The sequence below is a fragment of the Gigantopelta aegis genome, chromosome 12 (genome assembly GCF_016097555.1).
Source record: "Gigantopelta aegis isolate Gae_Host chromosome 12, Gae_host_genome, whole genome shotgun sequence".
Classification (NCBI taxonomy): Eukaryota; Metazoa; Mollusca; class Gastropoda; order Neomphalida; family Peltospiridae; genus Gigantopelta; species Gigantopelta aegis.
In genome coordinates this window covers 18,097,993-18,122,774 of record NC_054710.1, presented here as the reverse complement: position 1 = coordinate 18,122,774, position 24,782 = coordinate 18,097,993, and the positions used below count along the sequence as shown (strand labels likewise).

The 24,782-nt window shown below is 43.8% G+C and overlaps 1 protein-coding gene across 2 annotated transcripts in view; it reads right to left on the bottom strand.

Annotated features, from left to right (window-relative positions):
- Window positions 1-24,782, bottom strand: part of LOC121386640 (multidrug resistance-associated protein 1-like) — a 111,745-nt gene that overhangs the window by 18,338 nt on the left and 68,625 nt on the right. For both annotated transcript variants that reach the window (XM_041517610.1, XM_041517611.1), the window contains exons 22-24: window positions 7,555-7,678; window positions 5,577-5,808; window positions 1,668-1,978 (exon numbers count right to left, since the gene is read on the bottom strand). In XM_041517610.1, the coding sequence (XP_041373544.1) occupies window positions 1,668-1,978; window positions 5,577-5,808; window positions 7,555-7,678 (667 nt within the window). The remainder of the gene's footprint in view (window positions 1-1,667; window positions 1,979-5,576; window positions 5,809-7,554; window positions 7,679-24,782) is intronic.

Below are 24,782 nucleotides of genomic sequence, written 5' to 3'. Positions count from 1 at the left end.
CTGTGGTGGACACAGTTTAGGTTCATGATAGAAGAATATAGCTCTTCATTGTGAAGACTTATCACTGTATCAGCTATACAAAGATTTTCTTTTTAAAACTTTCTCTGAATCAACCATGTATTCAGGACACTTGTGTATTCAGGACACTTCTTTATGATGACTCAGAGGTTACTATCTCGTACCTGTATGAGGATGTAGAGGATGCCATCTCTTACCTGTGTGAGGATGTAGAGGTTACTATCTCGTACCTGTATGAGGATGTAGAGGATGCCATCTCTTACCTGTGTGAGGATGTAGAGGATGCTATCTCGTACCTGTGTGAGGATGTAGAGGATGCTATCTCGTACCTGTATGAGGATGTAGAGGATGCTATCTCGTACCTGTATGAGGATGTAGATGATGCTCCGTCGTACCTGTATGAGGATGTAGAGGATGCTATCTCGTACCTGTGTGAGGATGTAGAGGATGCTATCTCGTACCTGTATGAGGATGTAGAGGATGCTATCTCGTATCTGTATGAGGATGTAGAGGATGCCATCTCTTACCTGTGTGAGGATGTAGAGGATGCTATCTCGTACCTGTGTGAGGATGTAGAGGATGCTATCTCGTACCTGTATGAGGATGTAGAGGATGCTATCTCGTACCTGTATGAGGATGTAGATGATGCTCCGTCGTACCTGTGTGAGGATGTAGAGGATGCTATCTCGTACCTGTATGAGGATGTAGAGGTTACTATCTCGTACCTGTATGAGGATGTAGAGGATGCCATCTCTTACCTGTGTGAGGATGTAGAGGATGCTATCTCGTACCTGTGTGAGGATGTAGAGGATGCTATCTCGTACCTGTATGAGGATGTAGAGGATGCTATCTCGTACCTGTATGAGGATGTAGATGATGCTCCGTCGTACCTGTATGAGGATGTAGAGGATGCTATCTCGTACCTGTGTGAGGATGTAGAGGATGCTATCTCGTACCTGTATGAGGATGTAGAGGATGCTATCTCGTATCTGTATGAGGATGTAGAGGATGCCATCTCTTACCTGTGTGAGGATGTAGAGGATGCTATCTCGTACCTGTGTGAGGATGTAGAGGATGCTATCTCGTACCTGTATGAGGATGTAGAGGATGCTATCTCGTACCTGTATGAGGATGTAGATGATGCTCCATCGTACCTGTATGAGGATGTAGAGGATGCTATCTCGTACCTGTATGAGGATGTAGAGGATGCTCTGTCGTACCTGTATGAGGATGTAGAGGATGCTATCTCGTACCTGTATGAGGATGTAGAGGATGGTATCTTATACCTGTATGAGGATGTATAGGATGCCATCTCTTACCTGTATGAGGATGTAGAGGATGCCATCTCTTACCTGTATGAGGATGTAGAGGATGCCATCTCGTACCTGTATGAGGATGTAGAGGATGCTATCTCTTACCTGTATGAGGATGTAGAGGATGGTATCTCGTACCTGTATGAGGATGTAGAGGATGGTATCTCGTACCTGTATGAGGATGTAGAGGATGCTATCTCGTACCTGTATGAGGATGCAGAGGATGCTATCTCGTACCTGTATGAGGATGTAGAGGATGCTATCTCGTACCTGTGTGAGGACATAGAGGATGCTATCTCTTACCTCTTTGAGGATGTAGAGGATGCCATCTCTTACCTGTATGAGGATGTAGAGGATGCCCAGGGGTACGAGCATGACGAGGAAGATGGGCGTGCTGTAGCTGACGACCACGATGACACTGAGCACAGAAAACACACACATGATCCACATGCGCAGAGTGCGGGGCAGGTTGTTGTCAACGGTTTCAACGTCCCGCGAGAACCGGTTGACGATGCGTCCGATGGGCGTCGTGTCGAAGAAACACATTGGGGCTCGGAGAATGCTGTACAGAATCTTCGCATGGATACTACGAGCTGCACAGACCAGCCTCACCGCAAACACCATGGAGTACGCAAACATCAGACATGCTGGAAACAGACAGAAAATCAACTGTAAGAATACGCAAACATCAGACACGCTGTAAGCAGACAGAAAATCAACTGTAAGAATACACAAACATCAGACATGCTGGAAACAGACAGAAAATCAACTGTAAGAATACACAAACATCAGACACGCTGGAAACAGACAGAAAATCAACTGTGAGAATACACAAACATCAGACATGCTGGAAACAGACAGAAACTCAACTGTGAGAATACACAAACATCAGACATGCTGTAAGCAGACAGAAACTCAACTGTAAGAATACACAAACATCAGACATGCTGTAAGCAGACAGAAAATCAACAGTAAGAATACACAAACATCAGACACGCTGTAAACAGACAGAAAATCAACTGTAAGAATACACAAACATCAGACATGCTGTAAGCAGACAAAAAATGAACTGTAAGAATATGCAAACATCAGACATGCTGTAAGCAGACAGAAAATCAACTAAGAATACACAAACATCAGACATGCTGTAAGCAGACAGAAAATCAACTGTAAGAATATGCAAACATCAGACATGCTGTAAGCAGACAGAAAGATCAGACACGCTGTAAGCAGACAGAAAATCAACTGTAAGAATATGCAAATATCATACATGCTGGAAATGGATCGAAAATGTTCTGTAAGAATAAACAAATATCATACATAATGGAAATAGACAGAAAATGTACTGTAGAAATCCACAATCATCACACACACACTGGAAACAAACTGAAAATGAATTGTAAGAATACACAAACATCACACATGCTGGAAATAGACAATTAATAAACTGCAAGAATACACAAACATCACACACACTGTAAATAGACAGAAAATTAACAATAAAAATACACAAACAGCACACATGCTGGAAATAAGACAGAAAATGAACTATAAAAATACACAAACATCACACATGCTGGAAATAAGACAGAAAATGAACTATAAAAATACACAAACATCACACATGCTGGAAATAAGACAGAAAATGAACTATAAAAATACACAAACATCACACATGCTGGAAATAAGACAGAAAATGAACTATAAAAATACACAAACATCACACATGCTGGAAATAAGACAGAAAATGAACTATAAAAATACACAAACATCACACATGCTGGAAATAAGACAGAAAATGAACTATAAAAATACACAAACAGCACACATGCTGGAAATAAGACAGAAATGAACTATAAAAATACACAAACAGCACACATGCTGGAAATAAGACAGAAAATGAACTATAAAAATACACAAACATCACACATGCTGGAAATAAGACAGAAAATGAACTATAAAAATACACAAACATCACACATGCTGGAAATAAGACAGAAAATGAACTATAAAAATACACAAACAGCACACATGCTGGAAATAAGACAGAAAATGAACTATAAAAATACACAAACATCACACATGCTGGAAATAAGACAGAAAATGAACTATAAAAATACACAAACATCACACATGCTGGAAATAAGACAGAAAATGAACTATAAAATACACAAACATCACACATGCTGGAAATAAGACAGAAAATGAACTATAAAAATACACAAACAGCACACATGCTGGAAATAAGACAGAAAATGAACTATAAAAATACACAAACAGCACACATGCTGGAAATAAGACAGAAAATGAACTATAAAAATACACAAACATCACACATGCTGGAAATAAGACAGAAAATGAACTATAAAAATACACAAACATCACACATGCTGGAAATAAGACAGAAAATGAACTATAAAAATACACAAACATCACACATGCTGGAAATAAGACAGAAAATGAACTATAAAAATACACAAACATCACACATGCTGGAAATAAGACAGAAAATGAACTATAAAAATACACAAACATCACACATGCTGGAAATAAGACAGAAAATGAACTATAAAAATACACAAACAGCACACATGCTGGAAATAAGACAGAAAATGAACTATAAAAATACACAAACATCACACATGCTGGAAATAAGACAGAAAATGAACTATAAAAATACACAAACATCACACATGCTGGAAATAAGACAGAAAATGAACTATAAAAATACACAAACAGCACACATGCTGGAAATAAGACAGAAAATGAACTATAAAAATACACAAACAGCACACATGCTGGAAATAAGACAGAAAATGAACTATAAAAATACACAAACATCACACATGCTGGAAATAAGACAGAAAATGAACTATAAAAATACACAAACATCACACATGCTGGAAGTAGAATAAACAAGCATCACACACACTGTAAAAATACAATATTAAACATGGTTAATTCTGGAAACAGACAGACAATGCACTGTAATAATACACATCCTATATGATGATTGTAGGCTTGAACAACTTTGGTATAGACCCATTTTCTGATTGTTTTACCCCCATCCCAGCCAGTGCCCAACGACTGGTGTTACAAAGACTGTGGTATGTGCTGTCCTGTCATTGGGAAAGTGTATATGAAAGATTCCTTGATACCACTAGAGCACATTGATTTATTGTTCATCGGCTATTGGATGTCAAACATTTGGTATTTCTGACATATAGTCTTAAAGACAAAACCTGCTACATTTTGTCGGTTAGTAGCAAGGGATCTTTAATATGCACTATCCCACAGACAAGATAGCATATTGGACATCTGGCCACAAATGCACGAAAGTAAACTAATTTTTTTTTTTTTTTTTTTTTTAATCTAAAATATATGAGAAAAATTAGAAAAACCCATGAAAATAATACTTGCCGATTCAAATATAAACTTTATTATATGTATATAATTAAATTTCTGTTACATTCATTACAATATAACGTCATCCCATTGGTCTAGACGTAGCAACGGGAGTTTGTTCAGTTGTCTATGAATGTAAAAATTGTGTTGTCAGGGAACGTCATACCTGATGACGTCATTTTATATTGGTAATTTGTCTTATTGAGTGTTATTGTTTTTAACCCAAAACATAATTCAAAATAATTAAATTTCCTTTACATTCATTACAACATGATGTCATCCCATTGGTCCAGACGTAGCAATGGAAGTTTGTTCATTTTTCGATGAATGTAAAAATTACGTCGTCAGGGAACGTCATATCTGATGACATCATTTTATATTGGATATTTGTCTTATTGGGCGTTATTATTTATGGACTAAAAATAATTCAAAATAAAGTATGAAGTTTTAGTGTTATTATTAGCAAGTTGATTCAAATTTAATTATAAGTATTGTCTGTTATTTCTTTTACGTTCATCTAGGTATAAAAAAAGAAAAAAAATCATCTACAAACTTATGTGAGAATGGCTTCATCGATTCCCCCAGTTTGCAGATGATTTTTTTTGTTCATATCCCAATGAACGTAAAAGAAATAACAGACAATACTTAATTACAAAAAAAATACTTGAAAATATGTGAGTAAAAGTTATAAATATATACCCCCTTGAACATGTCTTTTGTCAAAAATTAATCCAGTAGTCTAAAGGTTAAATTTTGCTTCTCTACAAGGTAATGTCTGGAAAAGCCTGTCAAAAAATATTTCCAAGAATAACAGATGAGAGTTATCTCCCATATGATTACCTTGCAGAAGGCCAATCAAAGCATAAATTCCCAGATATTTGTCATTGGTGTTCTGGTAGTCAGTGGTGTTAACCACACTGAGATTGGCGAGGAGTGCATCGTCTGTCCACAGACTGAGCCAGATGCTGGAGCCGATTGTCCCCCCTTGGTACACCGCATACAGCACAAACATACACAGGGTCGCCAGTCCACCCACGGCTTTAGAGTACTCTAAGAACACAGCAAGCTTCACCTGCAAACAACAAAACATGGACTAAAACTAAACGGAACAGGATTTTTGTGTCATAACAGCACAATAACAGTATAATAACAAAAAAAAATTAAATTTAAAATCAAAGAAAGGAAAAATTATTTTTGTGTCATGACAGCACAGTATAATAACAAAAACAAACAATTTAAAATCAAAGAAAGGGAAAATTATTTTTGTCTCATGACAGCACAGTATAATAGCAAAACATTTACAAAATGTATAAAAAATAATTTCAAATAAAAAAAAGAAAGAATGATTTTTGTGTCATGCCATCAAAGTACACTGTACAATAACAAAACATTTACAAAAGAAAAAACAAATAACAAACCCCTCAACGTAAAAGGATTTGTGTGTGATGACATCACAGAACACTTAGTCTAGGTCCATCATGCGTACAAGTGTACACAGTATCGTTTCACAGTGAACATTCAGGAAAGCGGTTTACCATTTAATTGAAAGAACTATGTCTTCTGATGTCTTACTTGTAATGTTCAAACCTTGACAGGCAACTCCAATCACCTCTACTCATGATGTTAAAGTTCATTTTGTTTAACAACACCACTAGAGCACATTCATTTATTAATCATAGGCTAATGGATATCAAACATTGGGTAATTCAGACATACTATTAGAGACGAAACCCGTTACATTTTTTCCTTTAGTAGCAAAAGATCTTATATGCTATTATCCCATAGACAGGATAGTACATACCATGCCTTTGACATACCAGTCATGGTGCACTTGCTGGAACAAGAAATAGCCCAATGGGCCCACCAACGGGGATCAATCCTAGACTGACTGCGCATCAAGTGAGCACTTTACCACTGGGCTATGTACTACAGTCTCTATTGATATGACTTGATATGAAGGTATAGTTAAAGGGACATTCCTCAGTTTGCTGCATTGTAAGATGTTTCCGACTAATAAAATATTTCTACCATTAAACTTACATATTAAATATATTTTCTTGTTAAAAATATCAGTGTCTTTATATTCAATGTGTTTCTGGTTGTCTTAATATTTGTAAAAAGCCCAAACTGGATTTTGTCTTCAAATAATTTCATACGTAGGAAAAAATCTTTTTTAGGAAATAAAATGAAATTTAACCTAGTACAAATATTAGAACGATCAGAAACACATTTAATATACAGCCACTAATATTGTATGCAGAAAAATATATTTGATATGTAATTACAGTCGTCAAAAAATCTCCGTTAGTCGATAACATATTAAAAATTGCAGCAAACTCAGGAATGTCCCTTTAACACTCAGTTTAGCAGCAAACTCTACACAGAAAGGCTTTATCAATTCGTTTCTACCTGACCACTTTCCGATGTTTCATCTTTAACACTCAGTTTAGCAGCAAACTCTACACAGAAAGGCTTTATCAATTCGTTTCTACCTGACCACTTTCCGATGTTTCATCTTTAACTCAGTTTAGCAGCAAACTCTACAAAGAAAGGCTTTATCAATTCGTTTCTACCTGACCACTTTCCGATGTTTCATCTTTAACTCAGTTTAGCAGCAAACTCTACAAAGAAAGGCTTTATCAATTCGTTTCTACCTGACCACTTTCCGATGTTTCATCTTTAACTCAGTTTAGCAGCAAACTCTACAAAGAAAGGCTTTATCAATTCGTTTCTACCTGACCACTTTCCGATGTTTCATCTTTAACACTCAGTTTAGCAGCAAACTCTACACAGAAAGGCTTTATCAATTCGTTTCTACCTGACCACTTTCCGATGTTTCATCTTGAATGATCTTATCCTTCACTGCAAATTTTTTCTCATCTTTCATCTTCTCATCTTTCACCTTTTTACGCTTCCTTGTTACAGATTGGTATTTTCCACTCCTTTAAAAAAGCCAAAAAACAAGTATGTCATTTTGTTTGAACATCAGAGGTGAGCTGACATGATGAGTATAGTGCTTAAGCCATCAGGTTAAAGCTGGTACGTACCGTAGCTATGTTAGCAATTGTTCATACTGGTGCACAAAATTACCAATGATCAATTAAAATGTACATTTTACTTTAGGGACCTTAAAATTTCAGTAATGCCAAATATGTTAGAGCTGTGGTTTCTTCCATATTAGAACTTTTATGTAATAATTAAAGAAATAATAGCTAAAAGATAATTAAAATGTGTATAAACTATACATCTCTAATAGTGTTTTATATATATTATGTCATTTGTGTGTTAAAGATATCATCATCAGCTTTAAAATAAACTAATTATAACAGTAAATATACTGATTAGTGCACCTGAGACTATGGAACTAGCGTAACTCGGTGTAGTACACACCAGCCTTGTTGGCGTCGTGATAAGGCCATTGGTCTACAGGCTGGTAGGTATTGGGTTCAGATCCCATTTGAGGCATGGGATTTTTAATCCAGATACCGACTCCAAACCCTGAGTGAGTGCTCCGCAAGGCTCAATGGGTAGGTGTAAACCACTTGCACCGACCAGTGATCCATAACTGGTTCAACAAAGGCCATGGTTTGTGCTAACCTGCCTGTGGGAAGCACAAATAAAAGATCCCTTGCTGCCTGTCGTAAAAGAGTAGCCTATGTGGCAACAGCGGGTTTCCTCTAATAAAACAGTGTCAGAATGACCATATGTTTGACATCCAATAGCCGATGATAAGATAAAAAATCAATGTGCTCTAGTGGCGTCGTTAAATAAAACAAGCTTTACTTTGTAGTACACAGTTGTACTCATAAGCATATTAGACGGGGCAAATCGTTTGAGATATCTGGGCAAAATGTGTTAACCTGAGGCATTTTTACCATGTATTTCCATCATTCTATCTACAATTTAGTTGTAATCCACATAAAATTTGTAGTGATTTGTTTTCAACCATTTACAGCTGTTTGGCACTAATGCCACTATGAATAAATGTTGTTATCCAGATTCAGGCAAAAATGTGAGAAGATTTAAGCGAGCAATGCTCGACAAAGTCAATTCTCCTGAATATGACTACTTCCAACTGAGAGGAGTGCCAGTGGCTGACTAGTTCCAACTGAGAGGAGTGTCAGTGGCTGACTACTTCCAACTGAGAGGAGTGTCAGTGGCTGACTACTTCCAACTGAGAGGAGTGTCAGTGGCTGACTAGTTCCAACTGAGGAGTGTCAGTGGCTGACTAGTTCCAACTGAGAGGAGTGTCTGTGGCTGACTACTTCCAACTGTGTGGAGTGTCAGTGGCTGACTAGTTCCAACTGAGAGGAGTGTCAGTGGCTGACTAGTTCCAACTGAGAGGAGTGTCAGTGGCTGACTACTTCCAACTGAGAGGAGTGTCAGTGGCTGACTACTTCCAACTGAGAGGAGTGTCAGTGGCTGACTACTTCCAACTGAGAGGAGTGTCAGTGGCTGACTAGTTCCAACTGAGGAGTGTCAGTGGCTGACTAGTTCCAACTGAGAGGAGTGTCAGTGGCTGACTACTTCCAACTGTGTGGAGTGTCAGTGGCTGACTAGTTCCAACTGAGAGGAGTGTCAGTGGCTGACTAGTTCCAACTGAGAGGAGTGTCAGTGGCTGACTACTTCCAACTGAGAGGAGTGTCAGTGGCTGACTAGTTCCAACTGAGAGGAGTGTCAGTGGCTCACTAGTTCCAACTGAGGAGTGTCAGTGGCTGACTAGTTCCAACTGAGAGGAGTGTCAGTGGCTGACTAGTTCCAACTGAGAGGAGTGTCAGTGGCTGACTAGTTCCAACTGAGGAGTGTCAGTGGCTGACTAGTTCCAACTGTGTGGAGTGTCAGTGGCTGACTGGTTCCAACTGAGAGGAGTGTCAGTGGCTGACTAGTTCCAACTGAGAGGAGTGTCAGTGGCTGACTACTTCCAACTGTGTGGAGTGTCAGTGGCTGACTAGTTCCAACTGAGAGGAGTGTCAGTGGCTGACTAGTTCCAACTGAGAGGAGTGTCAGTGGCTGACTAGTTCCAACTGAGAGGAGTGTCAGTGGCTGACTACTTCCAACTGAGAGGAGTGTCAGTGGCTGACTACTTCCAACTGAGAGGAGTGTCAGTGGCTGACTACTTCCAACTGAGAGGAGTGTCAGTGGCTGACTAGTTCCAACTGAGGAGTGTCAGTGGCTGACTAGTTCCAACTGAGAGGAGTGTCAGTGGCTGACTACTTCCAACTGTGTGGAGTGTCAGTGGCTGACTAGTTCCAAATGAGAGGAGTGTCAGTGGGTGACTAGTTCCAACTGAGAGGAGTGTCAGTGGGTGACTAGTTCCAACTGAGAGGAGTGTCAGTGGCTGACTACTTCCAACTGAGAGGAGTGTCAGTGGCTGACTACTTCCAACTGAGAGGAGTGTCAGTGGCTGACTAGTTCCAACTGAGAGGAGTGTCAGTGGCTGACTAGTTCCAACTGAGGAGTGTCAGTGGCTGACTGGTTCCAACTGAGAGGAGTGTCAGTGGCTGACTAGTTCCAACTGAGAGGAGTGTCAGTGGCTGACTAGTTCCAACTGAGAGGAGTGTCAGTGGCTGACTAGTTCCAACTGAGAGGAGTGTCAGTGGCTGACTAGTTCCAACTGAGGAGTGTCAGTGGCTGACTAGTTCCAACTGTGTGGAGTGTCAGTGGCTGACTGGTTCCAACTGAGAGGAGTGTCAGTGGCTGACTACTTCCAACTGAGAGGAGTGTCAGTGGCTGACTAGTTCCAACTGAGGAGTGTCAGTGGCTGACTAGTTCCAACTGAGAGGAGTGTCAGTGGCTGACTACTTCCAACTGTGTGGAGTGTCAGTGGCTGACTAGTTCCAACTGAGAGGAGTGTCAGTGGGTGACTAGTTCCAACTGAGAGGAGTGTCAGTGGCTGACTAGTTCCAACTGAGAGGAGTGTCAGTGGCTGACTACTTCCAACTGAGAGGAGTGTCAGTGGCTGACTACTTCCAACTGAGAGGAGTGTCAGTGGCTGACTAGTTCCAACTGAGGAGTGTCAGTGGCTGACTAGTTCCAACTGAGAGGAGTGTCAGTGGCTGACTAGTTCCAACTGTGTGGAGTGTCAGTGGCTGACTAGTTCCAACTGAGAGGAGTGTCAGTGGCTGACTACTTCCAACTGTGTGGAGTGTCAGTGGCTGAATAGTTCCAACTGAGAGGAGTGTCAGTGGCTGACTAGTTCCAACTGAGGAGTGTCAGTGGCTGACTAGTTCCAACTGTGTGGAGTGTCAGTGGCTGACTAGTTCCAACTGAGAGGAGTGTCAGTGGCTGACTAGTTCCAACTGAGAGGAGTGTCAGTGGCTGACTAGTTCCAACTGAGGAGTGTCAGTGGCTGACTAGTTCCAACTGAGAGGAGTGTCAGTGGCTGACTAGTTCCAACTGTGTGGAGTATCAGTGGCTGACTAGTTCCAACTGAGAGGAGTGTCAGTGGCCGACTAGTTCCAACTGAGAGGAGTGTCAGTGGCCTAGTTCCAACTGAGGAGTGTCAGTGGACTAGTTCCAACTGAGAGGAGTGTCAGTGGCCGACTAGTTCCAACTGAGAGGAGTGTCAGTGGCGGACTAGTTCCAACTGACAGGAGTGTTAGTGGCTGACTAGTTCCAACTGAGAGGAGTGTCAGTGGCTGACTAGTTCCAACTGAGAGGAGTGTCAGTGGCTGACTAGTTCCAACTGAGGAGTGTCAGTGGCTGACTAGTTCCAACTGAGAGGAGTGTCAGTGGCTGACTAGTTCCAACTGAGGAGTGTCAGTGGCTGACTAGTTCCAACTGAGAGGAGTGTCAGTGGCTGACTAGTTCCAACTGAGAGGAGTGTCAGTGGCTGACTAGTTCCAACTGAGGAGTGTCAGTTGCTGACTAGTTCCAACTGTGTGGAGTGTCAGTGGCTGACTGGTTCCAACTGAGAGGAGTGTCAGTGGCTGACTAGTTCCAACTGAGGAGTGTCAGTGGCTGACTAGTTCCAACTGTGTGGAGTGTCAGTGGCTGACTAGTTCCAACTGAGAGAAGTGTCAGTGGCTGACTAGTTCCAACTGAGAGGAGTGTCAGTGGCTGACTAGTTCCAACTGAGGAGTGTCAGTGGCTGACTAGTTCCAACTGAGAGGAGTGTCAGTGGCTGACTAGTTCCAACTGAGTGGAGTGTCAGTGGCTGACTAGTTCCAACTGAGAGGAGTGTCAGTGGCCGACTAGTTCCAACTGAGAGGAGTGTCAGTTGCCGACTAGTTCCAACTGAGAGGAGTGTCAGTGGCCGACTAGTTCCAACTGAGAGGAGTGTCAGTGGCGGACTAGTTCCAACTGACAGGAGTGTTAGTGGCTGACTAGTTCCAACTGAGAGGAGTGTCAGTGGCTGACTAGTTCCAACTGAGAGGAGTGTCAGTGGGTGACTAGTTCCAACTGAGAGGAGTGTCAGTGGGTGACTAGTTCCAACTGAGAGGAGTGTCAGTGGGTGACTAGTTCCAACTGAGAGGAGTGTCAGTGGCTGACTACTTCCAACTGAGAGGAGTGTCAGTGGCTGACTACTTCCAACTGAGAGGAGTGTCAGTGGCTGACTAGTTCCAACTGAGAGGAGTGTCAGTGGCTGACTAGTTCCAACTGAGGAGTGTCAGTGGCTGACTGGTTCCAACTGAGAGGAGTGTCAGTGGCTGACTAGTTCCAACTGAGAGGAGTGTCAGTGGCTGACTAGTTCCAACTGAGAGGAGTGTCAGTGGCTGACTAGTTCCAACTGAGAGGAGTGTCAGTGGCTGACTAGTTCCAACTGAGGAGTGTCAGTGGCTGACTAGTTCCAACTGTGTGGAGTGTCAGTGGCTGACTGGTTCCAACTGAGAGGAGTGTCAGTGGCTGACTACTTCCAACTGAGAGGAGTGTCAGTGGCTGACTAGTTCCAACTGAGGAGTGTCAGTGGCTGACTAGTTCCAACTGAGAGGAGTGTCAGTGGCTGACTACTTCCAACTGTGTGGAGTGTCAGTGGCTGACTAGTTCCAACTGAGAGGAGTGTCAGTGGCTGACTAGTTCCAACTGAGAGGAGTGTCAGTGGCTGACTAGTTCCAACTGAGAGGAGTGTCAGTGGCTGACTACTTCCAACTGAGAGGAGTGTCAGTGGCTGACTACTTCCAACTGAGAGGAGTGTCAGTGGCTGACTAGTTCCAACTGAGGAGTGTCAGTGGCTGACTAGTTCCAACTGAGAGGAGTGTCAGTGGCTGACTAGTTCCAACTGTGTGGAGTGTCAGTGGCTGACTAGTTCCAACTGAGAGGAGTGTCAGTGGCTGACTACTTCCAACTGTGTGGAGTGTCAGTGGCTGAATAGTTCCAACTGAGAGGAGTGTCAGTGGCTGACTAGTTCCAACTGAGGAGTGTCAGTGGCTGACTAGTTCCAACTGTGTGGAGTGTCAGTGGCTGACTAGTTCCAACTGAGAGGAGTGTCAGTGGCTGACTAGTTCCAACTGAGAGGAGTGTCAGTGGCTGACTAGTTCCAACTGAGGAGTGTCAGTGGCTGACTAGTTCCAACTGTGTGGAGTGTCAGTGGCTGACTGGTTCCAACTGAGAGGAGTGTCAGTGGCTGACTAGTTCCAACTGAGGAGTGTCAGTGGCTGACTGGTTCCAACTGAGAGGAGTGTCAGTGGCTGACTAGTTCCAACTGTGTGGAGTATCAGTGGCTGACTAGTTCCAACTGAGAGGAGTGTCAGTGGCTGACTAGTTCCAACTGTGTGGAGTATCAGTGGCTGACTAGTTCCAACTGAGAGGAGTGTCAGTGGCTGACTAGTTCCAACTGAGAGGAGTGTCAGTGGCCGACTAGTTCCAACTGAGAGGAGTGTCAGTGGCCGACTAGTTCCAACTGAGAGGAGTGTCAGTGGCTGACTAGTTCCAACTGAGAGGAGTGTCAGTGGCTGACTAGTTCCAACTGAGGAGTGTCAGTGGCTGACTAGTTCCAACTGTGTGGAGTGTCAGTGGCTGACTGGTTCCAACTGAGAGGAGTGTCAGTGGCTGACTAGTTCCAACTGAGGAGTGTCAGTGGCTGACTAGTTCCAACTGTGTGGAGTGTCAGTGGCTGACTAGTTCCAACTGAGAGGAGTGTCAGTGGTTGACTAGTTCCAACTGAGAGGAGTGTCAGTGGCTGACTACTTCCAACTGTGTGGAGTGTCAGTGGCTGAATAGTTCCAACTGAGAGGAGTGTCAGTGGCTGACTAGTTCCAACTGAGGAGTGTCAGTGGCTGACTAGTTCCAACTGAGAGGAGTGTCAGTGGCCGACTAGTTCCAACTGAGAGGAGTGTCAGTTGCCGACTAGTTCCAACTGAGAGGAGTGTCAGTGGCCGACTAGTTCCAACTGAGAGGAGTGTCAGTGGCCGACTAGTTCCAACTGAGAGGAGTGTCAGTGGCCGACTAGTTCCAACTGAGAGGAGTGTCAGTGGCTGACTAGTTCCAACTGAGAGGAGTGTCAGTGGCTGACTAGTTCCAACTGAGGAGTGTCAGTTGCTGACTAGTTCCAACTGTGTGGAGTGTCAGTGGCTGACTGGTTCCAACTGAGAGGAGTGTCAGTGGCTGACTAGTTCCAACTGAGGAGTGTCAGTGGCTGACTAGTTCCAACTGTGTGGAGTGTCAGTGGCTGACTAGTTCCAACTGAGAGGAGTGTCAGTGGCTGACTAGTTCCAACTGAGAGGAGTGTCAGTGGCTGACTACTTCCAACTGTGTGGAGTGTCAGTGGCTGAATAGTTCCAACTGAGAGGAGTGTCAGTGGCTGACTAGTTCCAACTGAGGAGTGTCAGTGGCTGACTAGTTCCAACTGAGAGGAGTGTCAGTGGCCGACTAGTTCCAACTGAGAGGAGTGTCAGTTGCCGACTAGTTCCAACTGAGAGGAGTGTCAGTGGCCGACTAGTTCCAACTGAGAGGAGTGTCAGTGGCGGACTAGTTCCAACTGACAGGAGTGTTAGTGGCGTGACACCACCACGATGACCTCTCAACCACCAGCAACCACTCTGCTAGCCTAGACAGTACATGAGAAGGAAGGAAAGAACGTTTTATTTAACAACGCACTCATCACATGTTAATGTTATATGACACCAGACATATGGTTGGGACCACACAGATGAGAGAGAAAACCCATGCACCGACGTCAAGCAATGGGCTATTCTTTTTGATTGGAAGCAAGGGATCTTTTATATGCAGCATCACACATATCATAGCCTTTGATATACCAATCGTGGCTCCTACAGGAAATAACACATGTAGTGAATGTATGTGCCCAGGATATAGCATGCTAAAGTCTTAACTCTGGTGTGGGAATTGGTGAACTGTAAAAAAGAGGAAATCTAGAGGGGTCCCAGAAATTCTTGAAATCCTAGGTTAAAATCTGTGCCATCTGACACATTTTGGAGGAAAGGACGATTAACATGTGAGGAAACGCAATGTTCCATGAGAAGAAAACAGCTGATCCGAGGAGAATTCCCACCCCTGTTAACTAGATGTAAGCAAGACTATTTATGTTTGAAAGAAAATTTTAGTGAAAAAATCACTCCTCTGAATGTTGAGGATTAGGAAACCACTCCCCTCAAACTAATCGGTGTAAGAGGGGAGGTGTGTTATTTTCAAATAACGATTGTAGTGTTTCGCACTGTTGAGACTGGACTGAAGAGAGTGCTGGGATGCAGTCACACCCACACCCGTCAAAAAGTCTGATATAATAGTGTGCCAACATTCCCTCAGTGTAATTACAGGTGCGTGTGTAGGGCAAGGTTCCTGGGGTCAAAACCTCCTGCCTATTTAAGCAAATTTTCTTTTTTCTCAGTATATTTTCAGGGTGATCATGACTCGACACCCCCCCCCCCCACCCCACTTCGACCTCCTCCAATCTAAAATTCCTGCACATGTACCTGGATTGTTTTTAGGATAGACCAAAGCAGAATTAATAAAATTAAAGTTTGTTTTGTTTAACGATACCACTAGAGCACATTGATTTAATAATCATCAGCTATTGGATGTCAAACATTTGGTCATTCTGACATATAGTCTAAGAGATGTGGTGACTTGCGACCAGTCGACGACCGGATGTCGTCGTTGGAAATGGTCCGCCGCCTGACACCCCTGGAGACGGAAAGTCTACTGGTGCCTCACCATGTAGAGCTTGGCGGGAAAAAGGGACCCACCCATTGGACAAGGAACGTCACGTGGGCGAAGAAACGCAGCAGACGATTCTGGAAGGCCAAGCCCGGTCTCTTGCGACTGAACCGTAACCCGGACAGAAGCATACTAATCCAGATAATCCGCTAAACCGTAAGTACCCCTTAATTATAATCTTAATACTCGGATAAAGTCGCAACAATGGCGCTGCGAACATTTGTATGCATCTGCTAATTTATCAATTTTTCAGGAAAAAGGAGAAAATTTTAACTGGCCGCCATATTGAAGTTTTTCATTCATTATCCAGTTTTTCTACTGATATTTTTTGTAGTATACTTGCATTCTTGAAGTTTTTCTGACTAAATGACGTAATAATTTTGTTTGTGTGGGGGAGGATTTCAAATTTACGGTTCGGCTCTAGTGCAGAGAAATAAAGTGTTTTTTGATAGTCTGAAATATTTTGTGTTTATTTATTGTGTTTTTCTGGGAACAATTCCCGGCATGTCATTTCGCGACAATGATGGGGCTATGGGGGAAAGTCAATCCCCGGATTTGCAGGTTAGCCCGCAGGAAGTAGGCCACATTTCTCTGCTGACCCCTCCTAGTTCCGGGTACGTAGACAGGAATTCTAGGTACGGGGTCCGGTACCGTAGAAGGGGGGACACCATTGACGGGTGGTCTTGGTATTCATCCAGGAGAGGGGACAAATGCCAATAGGGGCAGTCTGGTTTTCATCCCAGAGGGGGGTAATCCACCCAGGGGTGATGTTGCTTCCTATCCAGAAGGGAGTTACCCGAAAGGGGGTGGTACTTACCCATGCCCAGAGTGGGGTAAACCGGCCAGGGGTAGTCATGATTCTTACCCAGAGGGTAGTTACCCGAACAGGGTTGGTACCATTTCACGCCCAGAGGGGGATAACCCGAACGGGGGCGATTTCGGTCCGTCATCGGAGGGTGGTTATCCCCAGGAGTGGTCCACTGTCATACTCAGAGGGGGGTACTCGGCACAGGAGTAGTCCCATTTCTTATGAGGAAGGATTTAACCCCCAAAGGGGTGGTTCTATCGTTCACCCACAGGGGAGGTCGGTGTATCAGGGTCGTTTCCCATATCGTCAAGGAGGGGGTGATGTAGACAGGGATGGATTTAATTTTCATCCGGAGGGGAGGTTCCCAGTAAGGGGGGGTGCGCCGGAGGAAAGGTTATTTCACTTCAACAAGAAAGTGGAATATGACGGCAAAAGTAGTTGGAAGGCTTTTGAAACCAAATTTCAATACATGGCCGAGTGTGCGAACTGGCCCCCACAGCGGTGTAAAGAGGAACTTTGTTTTTCATTACAGGGAAAGGCCAATGAGTATTATGCCCTTATATTGGCCCCCCAAAACCTCCGGTATACAGAGATTATGCACAAGCTGGCGAAACGATTTGGGTCGTATGATATGTCGAGTTCGGCTCAGATGGAGTTTTTCACGGCTAAACAAAAACCAGGGGAGGATATCAGAGATTGGGCGGACCGGGTGGTAGTTCTAGCAAATAGAGCGTTTCAGGGTCTGCCCGACGACTTTATGTCTTCTCAGGTAACGACCAGATTTTGTCAGGGTTGTGAAGATGTAGCGGCGGCACATCATTTGTGCAATGCAAACCCCCGGACTCTTGACGATGCTATGGATATGTTGTTACGGTGGCAGTGCACCAATGCGGCACTGAATGCTCGATCTACTGGTAGAGTACCGTGTAGTACACCATTAGAGGCTCGCGTGTCCCGCGTAGACGGATTGGGACACAGTGATAAGAGTACAATCAATAGGGAGCTTAATCCGGTGGGAGACAGTTTAAGAGATAGATTGGATTGTTTGTCTAGTCGGGTGGATGACCTGTCAATCGGTGGACAGCGGGTCGCTCATATGAGTGTTAGTAGAAACACTGGTAGCCTTGGGCGGGAGACGCCTAACGCCCCCCACTCTGCTATGGAGAGACTAGAAAAAATGGTGGAACATCTGATGACGGAAGTTGCAGAGTTAAAAGGGCGGAGAGTGAGTAGCCCAGGGGGGGACCGGTCACGTTTTAGTAACAACAACAGGGGGCAGTTCCAACCTAGGGATAGGTCACCTTCAGTGGGTAGAAGGGAGGGGTCTCCTTCACCACAGGGAAGGGAAAGGGTGCCTCCTAGATGTTATCTTTGCAATGACGTGGGACACTTTCGAAGGGAGTGTTCACAATGGAGAGGAACGAAGTTGTTAAACGGGAAAGGGCTGGGTCAGTAGGCCTTAACCCAGTCCAAGAGAGTAGTGGTAGACGGTCTCTAGCAGGTACGGTACCGTTGGGTACCGGGTGCAGGGCTGTCGGCACCAAGGGGGTGGCTGGCAGTTCTGTAGGGAAGAAATCTGTAAGTTGGGGGGGGGGGGTGTAGAGATATGTACACGTCAGAATTCGGCGTCCACCCCGAAGCCAACTTTACAGAGTGATCATTGTATCATTATCATGCCCGAAGACCAGACCCCTGGATAAAGTTACATGGTGTGACCAGGAGACGAGTATGACCTCGGAGGAGGTGGTTGCAAAGACTGTCGACGTCGCAGGGGGAGCACCTGGAAAGGGGGTGGCTGTAGAAAATGCGGGCATGACAGTGGGGGCAACGGGTGGGGTGGCTGAACAGGAAGGGCTAGCATCAAACGAGTCACATGTAGATCGGACTGTCGAAAATGGGGTGACCTTGGAGAGTAGCCGAGATAGGGTTACGATAGGGGGTAACCAGGGGAAGGATGTAGTCGTAGGGACTGTGGACGTAGTGGCAGTAGCACCTGAAAAGAGGGTGGCTGCGGGAACCATGGATGTGGCAGTTGAGGCGACGGGAATGGCGGCTGAAAAAGAGGGGTCATTTTCGACAGTGGTGGTCGAGGGGGTGTAGTTGACGATGTTAGGGACTGCCCAAATAAGGGGGTGTTCTTGGCACCGTAATAGCTGGTGATGATACAGTGAGTGAAATTATCAGAGATTGCTCAAAAGGCAGTGATGTTTTAAATGTACTGACTCCTGGCAGGGACAGCCCAGAGGTGGGTGATGTTCCGGATAAGAAAAAATTGGTAGTAGAAGAAAGGAAGGTAACCGTACCTCCAGAGAGCTGTCCAATGGAAGGGCAGATAACAGTGGAGGCAGTAGGGACAGAGAAAGGGGAGGCAACACCAGTCATCAGACTTAAACCTGTAAGCGCTGGGCCTATGTTCTCTGTACCTGTCATTGTAAATGGGTGTTCTGTAAATGCCACAGTAGACAATGGGGCTGAGGTGAATATCATTGCTGACCGAATCTACGATAGCATGGTGACTAAGCCTAAGGTTATTCGGGCTGTATCTCTGAATACCGCAGGCCGAGAAATGAAAATGGAAGGGATTGTTGTCGGTCCTGTGACCTTGACACTGGGAGATACCCATTTTCAGTCCAGAATGTATGTAGCCCCAATCGAGGATGATATGTTGTTGGGTTTAGACTTTTTGAGGGCCTGTAATGCAAAGTTGGATTTACAGGCAGGCACACTAACGGTTGGGGGTAAACCCATTTCTATGGTTTTTGCATTGATTGGTCAGTCGCCAGTGGTGGCGAAGGTTAAGGTGCTAGAAAAGGTGGTGGTACCGCCAAATTCAGCAAAACATTTTCCCTGTAGTGTGAGCCGAAGTATGCCCACATTTGTGTATCGACATTAGCAATGATGCCATATACGTTCCAGGCAGCAGGCAACAAGGCTAGTGTGTGTCTGGTGAATTTGGGTGATAGACCAGTAACACTCCGGGCACAGCAGGTGGTGGGACATGCTATGGAAGCAGCACTGGTGGTAAATCACAAATTGCCGCAATCTGCTACGGTAAAAAGGCTGAAAGAATCTCGGGGTGAAAAACAGGTGGTACCTGAATTTTTGAAAAACATGTACGACAACTCCTGTAAAGAGTTGAACTCTGAGCAAGCGGAAAACCTGGCCGCTTTACTGGTTGAGTACCAGGATGTGTTTGCCCAGAGTGATTTTGACTTTGGCTCATTTACCACGATAGAGCACGAGATAGATACGGGTAATGCCCGGCCTGTCAAGGCAAGAATGAGGCGAACACCCCAATGTTTTGTCAATGAGAAAGAAGCTCATTTACAGAAAATGCTAGATGCAGAAATAATTCAGCCATCTGCGTTGGAGTGGGCTTCTGCTCCCGTACTGATTCGTAAATGGGATGGAGGGGTCCGGTGGTGTATTGACTATAGAAAGTTGAACGAGGTCACTGCCAAAGACGTGTACCCGTTACCACTGATAGATGAGTGTTTAGATACCCTATCTGGAAATATCTGGTTTTCTAAACTGGATGCTAATTCAGCATATTACCAGATTGGTGTTAAAGCAGAGGACCGGAAAAAGACAGCTTTTGTGACAAAGTATGGCCTTTTTGAGTTCGTACGCATGGGTTTTGGGTTGTGCAATGCTCCGGCAACGTTTGCTCGAGCCATGAACTTGGTTTTGAGAGGGTTAACGTGGAATGTGGCGTTAGCATTCTTGGATGATATTTTGGTCATGGGTAAGGACCAGGGTGATCATTTGACTAATTTGCGGTCAGTCTTTAACAGATTTCGCGAATATGGTCTGAAGTTCAAACCCAAGAAATGTGAACTGTTTCAAACAAAGGTGGAATTTCTGGGTAGAGTGATAGGTCCCAACGGGGTAGAGATGGGCACTGGATATGCCGACAGTGTTCGGGAGTGGCCTATTCCCCGGTGCACAAGGGAGGTAGAAAGTTTTTTGGGCTTTGCCAACTACCATCGCAATTTCATAGCTAATTTTGCGGAAATTGCAGTCCCCCTTGTACGAGATCACGGGTAAAAGAGCATTTATGTGGGGACCTGCCCAGGAAGCAGCTTGGGTTAAGCTAAAAGATGCACTGGTATCCACTCCGGTGCTAACATTGCCCAACAAAGATGACCCATTCATACTTGATACGGATGCGTCGGACAAGGCAATAGGGGCAGAGTTGTCTCAGCTGCAGAACGACACCGAAAGAACAGTTGCTTATGCCAGCTGTACCCTCACCTCGGAACAGAAAAAGTACTGTACTACCCGGAAAGAATTGTTGGCGGTGGTAAAGTTTACCCGTCAGTTCCGCCACTATCTGCTGGGTAGGAGATTCTTAGTGCGAACTGATCACAACAGTTTAACATGGTTGTTAAACTTTAAGCAACCGCAAGGTCAATTAGCCAGATGGTTAGAGGAACTGGGTCAATATAACATGCAGATTCAACACCGACCCAGTAAGCAGCACATGGACGCTGATGCCTTGTCACGTCTGCCTGTATCACAACCATGCCCAGAATTTAAGGCAGGTGTCAGACTACAAGACTTGCCTTGTGGGGGCTGCAAGTATTGTGTACAAGCCAATGACAATTGGGGCTCATTTTTTGACAACGTGGATGATGCAGTACCTTTAGCCACCAGGGTGGATCAACTGACACTGGTACGGCAGGTCGTTTCTGCGGTAAATGAGAGTGCATCAGTGGTGCAGAGTACTGAGTTCCAGCAGTTGCTCACTGGGGGTATTGAGTTCGATCCCCAGCCCCAGAGTACGGGGCCATTGTGTACACATATAGATGTAGGTGTGGTCCCTAACAAAGTGCTGTCAGTAACTACTACTGAGGACAGTTCGGGTGACAACTCCTTTGTGGGGTACTGGGCTGACCAGATGAAGGAAAAGCAGCGTGAGGATCGGGATTTGAGACAGGTTATCCAATGGTTGGAAACGCAGGTAGTACCCAGTGAGGCAGACTTGTTTCTGGACGACCGTGAATCCAAGTGCTATTGGATTAACTGGGACACGTTTCATTTAGATGAACGGGGGGTCCTGTACAAACGAATTGTGGATGATTCGGGGAGCAGAGAACTGCTAGTTGTACCCCATTCCTTGCGCCGGGAGTGGCTCAGGGTAAATCACGATATTCCAGCCTCGGGACACCAGGGTGTGGAACGTACCAAATGTAGGATGCGTGCCAGGTATTATTGGTACGGTATGTCTAGGGCTGTAAAAAACGTTGTGTTTACCTGTGTACGGTGTAACTGTTGTAAGAAGGGTAAAAGGAAGGCGAGGTGCCCCATGAAACAGTTTCATGCGGGGGTCCCTATGGAGAGGGTACATCTCGATTTCCTGGGACCATTACCCAAGACTGAAATGGTAATGAGTATGTACTCATGATGGTAGACCAGTTTACAAAGTGGGTAGAGTGCATACCTCTAACCTCCCAGACAGCTGAGGTGACAGCAAGGGCAGCTATCAATGAGTTTTTCTCGAGATTTAGCTACCCTTTTGAGATATTCACTGATCAGGGGAGAAATTTTGAATCGGAGCTATTTCAAGAAGTGTGTAAATTGCTCTATATTCATAAAGCCCGAACTACACCCTACCGTCCATCTGCTAACGGACAGGTTGAACGATACAACCGTACACTCATGGATGCCGTTCGATGCTATATTGACAAATCTCAAACCCGGTGGGATGATAACCTGGCTCAGTTGGCAGGGGCTTTACGCTCTGCGGTAAACCGCCACACAGGTTACACTCGTAATCACCTGATGCTGGGTAGAGAGGTCAATCAACCTGCAGATCTCATGTTCAGGCCCCCTGTAGGGAAGCAGCCGGCACATGTTGATGAGTATGTGGCCCAGCTTGAAGAATCCATCGTGCACATGAACTGGCTAGGGATAAGTTGGGCGAGTCCCAGAAAAGAATGAAAAGGGATTATGACCTGAGAACAGCAGAACACAAGTATTCCAAAGGGGACTATGTGTATGTGTTGGACACAGCTGTTCTTAAAGGGGAAAACAAAAAACTTAGCCCACCATGGAAAGGTCCTGGACTGATAAAGGAATGCATTTCCCCTTATTTGTACAAAGTACAACTCCGTAAAGAAGTGTCAGTGATCAACCATGACCAATTAAAATTGTGTAATGATCGGAGGGTACCACCATGGTTAGATCGGGCAAAAGGGGAGTTACTGGGCCAGAAGAAGGAAACAGCAGAACAGGGTAGACAAACTAGGGCCAAGACGGGGGGAAAAACAAAGAGCCAACAAACTTATTGTTTTTGTCTGGGGCCTTACACAGGTGAGTTCATGATACAGTGCGACCGGTATAAAGAGTGGTATCATGGTGTGTGTGTGGAGGTAACCCCGGAGGAGGGTAGACTGATGGACTTGTATATCTGTCCCGTGTGTGGAGCAGACTCACCACAGTGAGTATGGTCAAGTCTGTATGGAACGGGTTGGTACCTGGCATTAGCTGGGAACACCCCTCCACATCATTCATAACTACATATCTTAGTCAGGCGATATGTACTGAATTTAAAATATTGAACATAATTATTTCAAAATGGTGGGGGATTTTTAGTGGTGGTATATCTTAATGATGGTTTGTAGACCAGAGAATGAGGGTTAAACTTAAATAATCGTATTATATGTCTAATTTTAATGTTTTATTTCAGTTCTAACAATATTATCCAGTTAAATGTATTTCAGGTGAATGGTTGGTGTTCAGCATCCACTTGGGGAACAGTTAATTGGGTATGGTAGACCTGTGGGTAAGTAATAATAGAAGATGTCCCAGGAAGGGGGGGTTGGATTTTGGGTAACTGGGAAAAGACCTTATTTTTAAGGGGTCTCTTCTCAGGTAAGTATGTAATACTGAGAAGATAAAACAGGACATAAAATTATATTTTTCCAGGATGATGAGGACCTTTTGCATCCTTTTGTGAGGGGGAGGGAAGGTATCGGCCATGAAAAATCCTGTCTGATCGTGTGTTCCTTAGGGAGAGGGTCCCAGATTATTTGGGGGGGAATAATAGTTAATTCTCAATTAACTATTGCTAAGTTGAGGGATAACTATTTGAATTATGATTTTTTTTTATTAAGGATGTAATTAGGAGGCCAACATCATATAGGGCAAAATACGATGGACCAGTTTTTTTGTTAGGTTTGTGTAATATAATGTAATATAGTTGCCTTGATTGACATTTGCACAAAAGGCTGAGTTGGAATTTATTTAACTGTTGACTTTTAAGTGTTTAACTTTTAAGTGTTTACCTTTGAAGTGTTTAACTTTAAGTGTTATTCAAGGAGTAGTTCTTGGTGTTTCATTAATAATATTCCTGGATGTGGCTTGAACTGTGTTTAATGCATAACTTTAATATTCATGGATGTGACTTGAACTGTGCTTAATGCATAACTTTAATATTCCTGGATGTGGCTTGAACTGTGCTTAATGCATAACTTTAATATTCCTGGATGTGACTTGAACTGTGCTTAATGCATAACTTTAATATTCCTGGATGTGACTTGAACTGTGCTTAATGCATAACTTTAATATTCCTGGATGTGACTTGAACTGTGCTTAATGCATAACTTTAATATTCATGGATGTGACTTGAACTGTGCTTAATGCATAACTTTAATATTCCTGGATGTGACTTGAACTGTGCTTAATGCATAACTTTAATATTCCTGGATGTGACTTGAACTGTGCTTAATGCATAACTTTAATATTCCTGGATGTGACTTGAACTGTGCTTAATGCATAACTTTAATATTCATGGATGTGACTTGAACTGTGCTTAATGCATAACTTTAATATTCATGGATGTGACTTGAACTGTGCTTAATGCATAACTTTAATATTCATGGCTGTGACTTGAACTGTGCTTAATGCATAACTTTAATATTCATGGATGTGACTTGAACTGTGCTTAATGCATAACTTTAATATTCATGGATGTGACTTGAACTGTGCTTAATGCATAATTTTAATATTCATGGATGTGACTTTAACTATGCTCAATGGATAATACTCGTGGATATAACTTTAATGGCTTTTCTGGATGCCACCGCCAGATAAGTCAGTATCTTTCTACAAATATGATA